The following is an 8,611-nucleotide window of genomic DNA, read 5'->3' as shown; positions in this document are numbered from 1 at the left end:
TTTAGTTTTATATTTTTTTATATTTAAATAATTTTATTTTATTTTAAATTTTAATTTATTAATTCTTTTAATTAATTTTTTTAACAAATTATTTTTTATTTAATTTATTTTACTTTTTTAAATTATTATTATTTTTTCATATAAATTATTTTATTTTAATTTTATTATTTTTTTTTAAATTTAAATTATTATTTTTAAATTATTTTATTTTATTTCAAATTATTATTATTATTTCACATAAATAATTTTATTAAAATTATTTTTATTTAAGTTTATTTATATTTAATTTTTTTTAATTTAATTAATTTTTTTCAATACTTCTATTTTATTTTAAATTATTTTTATTTATTTAAATTAATTTTATTTTAATTTTTCTGGTTTTTTTTCAACTACTACTAACTGAATTTTTAAATTCAATTCAAATTGCACACAATTCTGCTAAACTAATACACAGTAGTTTCAACTTACTTACTTTTTTTCTTATTTTTGTTGTTATTGTTTTTTTTTGCTATATAAATTTATTAGTACATATTGTTTGGCGCTCACACATGCCGCCAACGCCAGCACACTCCTGCCTGTTTGTTTGTATGTCTGTATGCAGCTGTGTGTTTGTGACCTCTACGGCCAGGATATGTAGGCAACCACATACAGCCATACATATTTAGGCAAGTTGGCATGTGAAAGCGCGCTTTTGCAGCATTTTTTCTTTTTTTGCATTCTTTTGCTGTCTACTTTGCTTGCTGCAGTTATTTAGCCTTTTTTATAATTTGTATTTATTTTTCAATAAAAATTGTTGGCTTTGCTTTCTCTCTACTTTGGTTGCTGCAATATAGTCTTTGCAACTTGCAGTTTTTGCAAATACATGTTTAATTGTTTTTAGCTTTTTTTCAATTTTTACTAGCAATTTTTTCGTTTGCTTTTGCACTAATATTTATGTATGTACTTATTTGCTCTCTGCAGTTGTTGCACAATATTGTCAAATCAAATATTCTTTTGTTTTTGTATTTCGCCTAACACATACTTGATATTTCAGGCTAAATGTTTCAAACTCGTTATTTTTGCAATACTTGTTTTGTTTAGTGTTTTCATGTTGTTTTTGTAATTTATTTTATAATTTTTCAAATTATCATAATTAATTATAATTAAAAAAATTTGATAATTAATATAATTAGTTATAAAATTAAATTTTTATAATTAAAAAAATATGTAATTAATTATAGAATTAAACTTTTAATTATAATTAGTTATAAAATTAAAATTTTTGAAATTAATTGAAAAAATTATAATTAATTAAATATTTAATTTTATAACTAATTATTTTAAAAATTTAAATTTTTAACAAATTATAATTTTTTAATTAATTATAAAATTTTAACTAAATTTTATAACTAATTATAATTAATACAATTTTTTCATAACTTTTTTAACATTATAATTAATTATAATATTTATCAATTTTATGTTTAATTATAATTTTTCATAATTTTATATAATTAATTATAAGTAATTTTAATTTTTTATAATTATTTATAATTTATTTAAAACTAAAGTCCACTCAATTTCAATTTACAACTTCAACAAGCGAATGATTTTGGTGCGAAATTATATTATGTAATGTAATAATAATAATAATAATAATTATGTATAATAAGTGTGTATGCAATGAACAAATGTAATGTGCGCGAAATAATAATGCAATTAATATTAAAAACTAAATTTTAAATACAATAGTTGTTTATATAACAAGTCAATTGGCGCCGGAAATACGCGTACATTAGATGCGCGCGGCTCTTTGAGCATAAAAAATAATTCTAAGCATACTTTTAGGCGCGCGCATGCACTTTTTACACCTGCGCCGCACATACAAGGCGCTATTCTGCACATCTATGTGTGTTTGTATGTATGTCTACATAGTTTTAAGTATTTAATGAACATTTGTTCCAGTCGAAATTCGTCAAAAAAGTTATTTTTTTGTTTTTGTTTTTGTATGCAAAGTAAATGTGTGTGTGTTAACAAAACCGAAAACATCAATGAAATGCGCGTTAATTAAGTAAATATTATATAATATGTATGTAATATGCAATTTAAATGTAGCTAAGTAATAAGTAAATTGTAATAATAGTAAATGGTAATAATTAATAATAATTAATTTTACAATAAATTGTCTCATTTGAATACCAACGAATTATGCTACTAGAAAAATAAGTGCCTTTGATTTTTTGTTGTAATTGTTGTTTGCTGTTGTTGTTGTTGTTGTCTGCTTGTTATATCAAAAATTAAAAGGAAAATTCCGTTATGCTGCGCGTTGCTGCCGTTGCTGCACACTGCTCTCTACGCGCTCTCTCTCTCTCTCTTTTTCAACTTCATGCAGCGTTGCATTTCTTTCATTTTAGTTTTGTTTTGCTTTCAAATTGCAGTTATTTATTATTGTTGTATTTGACTTGTTTAATTATTTATTTTTTTGTAGTTGTAATTTATTTACTGTTGTCCTCTCTTTTCTATATTTATATGCTTGTGGTTGTGTTGTGTTTATTTTCATGTAGTTGTTGTTGTTTTTTAAGCTTAGAGAATTTGTATTAAATCTCAATTATATACATCCTGCTTCACTTCCACTTCATTCTCTTTCTCGATCATACCCTCGTTGGTGGCATTATTCCATGCGCCGTTCATGCTCTTCGACGATGAGAAGCAGAGTTTCATGATGAAGGGGAATTTGGTACCTGAAATTGGAGAGAATGAAAATTAAAAAATGTTCAGCATAAACATATGTGAGAGATAGATAAATAGTGTAAATTTTAATTTTATTTTTAATTTTTAAAATTTTTTAAATTAAAAAAATTATTTTAATTAAAACATATTTAATTTTTCTTAAAGGAAAATTTCGAAAATGTTAAGCATACACATATATGAGAGATAAAAAGTGCTAATTCTAATTTTATTTTAAATTTTTGTAATTAAAAAAATTATTTTAATTAAAACAATTAAATTTTTCTTGAAGAAAAATTTTCCAAAATACATTTTTATGTTTTAATTGATTTATTTTTAAATTTTTTTCTAATTTAAATTTGAATTCAATTTTTTTCAATTTACTTTTAATTTAAGAAAATATTTAATTTTTCTTAAATTAAAATTTTAAGCATTTTTGAATTTAAAATTGTAAAATTTTTATTTTTATTTATTTTTATTTAAAAAAATATTAAATATTTAATTTTATTTAAATTAATAATTTAAGTATTTTAAATTTTTTTTTAGTTTAAATTTTTCTGTTTTTAATTTAAAATTTTTTTTTTCTTAATTAATTAATTAATTAATTTTCTCTTAACATCACACTTTTTGGTGGTTTAATTAATTTTTTTTATTTTTCTTATTTTTTCAATGAAAAAAGAGTTTTGCACATGTTTTTTTTAAATATAAGCAATAGTTTTAAATGAAGAACATTTTTTATTTTTTAATTGAAATAAAAGCGCCTAAAAGCAGGCAAATATTTAAATTTTCTGACAAAAAATATTAAATTCGCCTTTTTTAGATAAAAAATTTAATTTTTTCCTCAACTTATTTTCTTAATTTTACTTAATTATTTTTTAATATTTCTTAATTTTTTTAATTTCTTGCACTATTTTTGTTTTATTTTTTTCTTAAATTATTTTAGTTTTCACTGAAAAACATTTTAAATTTTCATATTTTATCTATTACTTTTAATGAACTCACCTTTACCCTCAATTGGCAGATGATTGCACTTCATGATGGCCAAAACGGCCTGTGAAATATTGGGGAACTCAATTAGTCCCGATGAGGAACGCTCCGTTTTAAGTGGGAATAATCGCACCGATGTGGCGGGCACTTCTTTGATATTGAAAATGCCTATGAGCTGGTCTTCGGTTAAGCCAGGCGGTGTGTTGAAGAAGTGCAGAATCTGTGGTGCATAAAAAAATCAGAAAGTGAGGTTAGAAAAATGGCAAACAATTTTACATATTTACATGAATATGCGAAAAATTGAAAGAGAAAAAAATATATATAAATATAATTTATATTTTATTCATACAATATTTTTCTTTAAATATTTTATTATAATTTTTATATAAGAAAATGTAATTTCTTTTTTACATATTTTTTTCATATTTTTTATTTTTTTCCTTAAAGATTTTCTTTTACATACATACATATGTATATGTACATATATATTTTTTCTAAATTATTTTCTTGCATTTCTTTTCCCTTTCATTCGTTCTTACCTTGCTCGGTGGTTGTATGCGATTTTTGCTTGCCTGTGCTGGCGACAGGAAGCGATTATTCTTTGAGCCGGTATACTCCTTAAAACTGGGTGTATGATCGGGTAATAAAAATGGATTTATAACTTCGGACAGGAAATTCTGTTTGGAGAAGGCAATCTGGATTTTGCCACCATTGCCGACGGGAATGTTGTTCAAATGTTGGACACAGCGTTCGACAGCGACCGAGTCGCCCATTTGTACCATGGCGGTGCCCTCTTTGGTTTTCAGGAATTTAATCTAAAAATGCAGAGAGGAAATGGGAAAATATTGTAAAAAATGAATTATTTAAATTTTTTGTTTTGTTTTTCATAGAGTTGCAGAGAGCGATTGCACTGGATGAGTTTTCTTAATACTTTGTATTTTTTCAATTATTTGATAAAAATTATTGAAACATTTTTTGGATGTATTAAATGTTGCTCAACATTTTGCTAAGTTTCCATGCAATTTTTAACCTTTTATGATTATTTTTAGTAGTTTTTCCTGATATTTTTCTATCCAAAATGTTGCTCAACATGTTGCTAAGCATATATCGTAGTTATTTCATATTTATAACTACATTTAATAGTCTTTGTTGAAATGTTTATACTGAAATGTTGCTCAACATGTTGCTAAGCATATTTCGCATTTAATATCTAATTTATTAGCTTTATAGTAATTTCTTATAATTATGTTTAATTAAAATTTTCGTACCAAAATGTTGCTCAACATGTTGCTAAGCCTATTTTGCAGTAATTCCTCTTTTATTGTCCTTATAATAACATCTTATAGTAATATTTATAATTATCTTTAAAAGCTCTTGCTGAAATTTTCATACTAAAATGTTCCTCAACATGTTGCCAAGCATATTTCGCAATTAAATCCTGATTTATTGTCCTTATAGTATTTTCTTATAATTATGTTTACTAGATTTTGTTAAAATTTTAATATTCAAATGTTGCTCAACATGTTGCTAAGCAAATTTTGAAATAATTTCTTGTTAAATGTCCTTATAATAATCTCTTATAGCTATATTCATAATTACATTTAATGTTTTTTTGCTGAAATGTTTACACTGAAATGTTGCTCAACATGTTGCTAAGCAGATTTCGAAGTTAATTCCTTTTTAGTGTCCTTGTAATCTGTTACAAAAATGTTTCATTGTTTTAGCCAATATTTTTTTTCTATTCAAATGTTGCTTATCATGTTGCTAAGCATATTTAATTTATCTTTTATTTAATATATTTTTATTTGTCCGTCCTTATAATTTTAATACTAATTCATGTTGCTTTTATTATTTTAAATCTATTAAATATCGAAAATTTTAAGTATGATTGCTTCGGAAATATTTTAAAGCGGTGCAACATATTGCCAGAACTTTTACTGCTTTCAATGAAACATACTACTTTTTCTGCCATGATTTGTTATATTAAAATTACAAGGAATTAAAGAAAAAAACTTCAAATAATTTTACTTGATTTAGAAAATATTTTTTGTTCTGCAACATTTTGTGAAAATTCGTTTTTAACAGTCTATAGTTAAAAAAAAATTGAAATTCTACAATGTCTTATATTGGCGAAATTCTACCTTATTCACGAAAAATAAAAGGATATTTTTTAATGTTGCGCAACATGTTGCTAAAATTTTTTGCACATATTTGAAATTAACTTTTCAAATTTTTAAAATATATAAATTTCTTGCAACAAGAAAATGTTGCGCAACATGTTGCTTGAGTTTTTATTATTCGCTTTATACTATTTTATAATATTTAAATAAAATCATAATAACAATTAGTAAAAAAAAATTTCTCGTTACAAAAAAATAGAATTATTCTGCAACATGTTGCTAGAATTTATATTATACACTAAAGATTAATATTTCATCTGAAGTAGTAATACAAATTGTTTAAAAACATATTTCTCGCAACAAACAAAAAATTAATTGTTGCGCAACATGTTGCTAGAATTTATATTATACACTAAAGATTAATATTTCATCTGAAGTAGTAATACAAATTGTTTAAAAACATATTTCTCGCAACAAACAAAAAATTAATTGTTACGCAACATGTTGCTAGAATTTTTATTGTTTTCTATTATTGTATATTCATACTGTTTTCTTATATTTGAACATATAATGAATGAAAATTACTATCAATGAAAAAAAAAATTATATTACTCAAATGAAAAAAATGTTGTTGCGCAACATGTTGCTAGAATTTTTTTTATAAACTACAGTTTTTATTTTATTTAAATTAAAATCATAATAACAGTTATTTAAAAAAAAACAAAATTTCTCGCAACAAAAAAAATGTTGCGCAACATGTTGCTAGAATTTTTAATATACACTAAGGACTTTCTTATTATATTTGAACTAAATTCATTCTAACAATTACTAAAAAAATTTTACAACAAAAAAAAAAATATAAACAAAAAAATGTTATGCAACATTTTGCACATCGCTTTTGCTTTCGCAACAGTTTTAACTTTATTTCATTGAAAATCTCCAACAACTAACAATTACAATCATTTCATATATGTTATGTATGCGCCAGTTGCGCAACATGTTGCTAAAATTGCGCCACAAATAAAATTTTTACTGCCATACCACAAATCAAATGCCTCATATGCAATTCAACGGCATTTTTATAGTTTTGATTTAATTAAGTTTGCGCAATTTATGATTTTTGTTTTTGTCTCTGCCGCTTTTTCTTGCTTGCACTCAGTTTCCCAATAAACGGACCAACAAGGAAATTCACCTACAAACGGAAAGCCAATGTAACTTTGATTTTGGTGGCAACAAGCGTGTTGCAAGCAGACAAGAGTTTGGCGGTGGCAAGCACACCGCAATACCGAAGCGTATCAAGTCGTGCCGCCACATATTTGTGGCCAATAGCCGCTAGTTGTAATGGCCAAAAGCAAGTTAATGCACGTATCTAAGCAAGCAGGTATTGCAGGCTGGCAAGTTATAGACACCGTTAGCTGGTGGTGCACAAACAAAGCCGGTTGGCCCAAAAGTGGCCGAAGGTAATTAGCTGTGCAATTGATGGATGAAAATGAATGCGCTGGCGTTTCACAGCCGCAGCAATGTCTGTGTGGCACGTATGCAACTTTCGAGACTGGCGAGCAGAGCAATGAAATGGTCAGACAGACGCAGTGTACAAGAGTTTGGTCGATCGATCAAAAGCAGCTGATATCGTTTTATTACTGCCACACAATGTGCACGTACAACGATATGTAGTATGCGTGTGTGTGTGGCATGTTGCATGCAACGGCGGCAGGTTCAATGCGCTCCCGTACAAGCACCAGCTGCAAAGTCCGCAAAACACGCTCGTGCAAAAAGTTTATTAGAAATTGCTTGTACACATGTGCATGTGCTGTTGGCAGGCAGCAGCAATATGCAATACAAAAACAACAACCAGTAACAACTTTCAAGATTTTCACTTTCACTTATTGGCAGCGAAATTGCTGCTCGGCTGCACACTAGCGGCTGTTGTTGCAATAAATTGTTGTTGTTGTTACAATGAGTTATTGTTGTTGTTGCTGTTAGAGTGAGTTATTGTTGTTGCTGCGCTAAAATGTTATAATTGCAATAAATTGTTGTTGTTGTTACAATAATTTGCTGTTATTGTTGCAATAAATTGTTGTTGTTGTTACAATAATTTGCTGTTGTTGTTACAATAATTTGTTGTTGTTATAAGAAATTGTTGTTGTTGTTACAATATATTGTTGTTGTAATCGCAATAACTTTCTGCTGTTACTGCAAAGAAATGTTGTAGTTGTTGTAAAAAGTTATTGTTGTTGTAGTTTTATGTATGTTGCCATGTAGTTTTTATTGCTTTGTAATCCAAGCAATAGCACGTGCTGCTCATTTGTTGTTGTCATTATGAAAATTGTTATTGTTGTTGTTGCCGAGGCTTTTCCATTTGCCGGATTACAACATGCAATCGACAGCAATTAATGTAATCGAAACGCATTAAATTGCAATTGCTTTGAAGATTTTGCTTTTTCATATATCTCAATTTAATTTAAAAGCCCTTGTGAACGGTGAATATTATATATACATATGTATATATGTATATAAAAGCACAAACTATAAATATATATTCATAATTAGCAATTTAATTAGTTGCCAGTTGTTGTTGTCTGGTAATACTGGTACTAGTGTGTAAAGTTCCGATATCGAGTTCATATATGAAATTTGTATACCCTAAACAGGCTATATTACGTGTGTCACAAAGTTTGTAACACCCAGCACCACACGTCAGAGACCCTATATAATATATACGCATGTCTATAACAGATCAGCGCGACGAGCTTTGTCTGTCCATCTGTATATACGCGAGCAAGTCTCTCGGGTTTTGA

At 26.3% G+C, this 8,611-nt stretch overlaps 1 protein-coding gene across 1 annotated transcript in view; it reads right to left on the bottom strand.

The window, feature by feature from the left end:
• Positions 1 to 1,685: 1,685 nt before the first annotated feature.
• Positions 1,686 to 8,611, bottom strand: part of LOC120771104 (heterogeneous nuclear ribonucleoprotein L) — a 300,298-nt gene continuing 293,372 nt past the window's right edge. Inside the window, 3 exon segments of the mRNA XM_040098946.1 lie at positions 1,686 to 2,720; positions 3,709 to 3,913; positions 4,233 to 4,508. Coding sequence (XP_039954880.1) covers positions 2,584 to 2,720; positions 3,709 to 3,913; positions 4,233 to 4,508 — 618 coding nt within the window. The 3' untranslated portion in view covers positions 1,686 to 2,583.

Source organism: Bactrocera tryoni, chromosome 3 (genome assembly GCF_016617805.1).
Source record: "Bactrocera tryoni isolate S06 chromosome 3, CSIRO_BtryS06_freeze2, whole genome shotgun sequence".
Lineage (NCBI taxonomy): Eukaryota > Metazoa > Arthropoda > Insecta > Diptera > Tephritidae > Bactrocera > Bactrocera tryoni.
The sequence above is the reverse complement of the archived record's forward strand: the minus strand, read 5'-3'. Positions and strand labels throughout refer to the sequence as shown.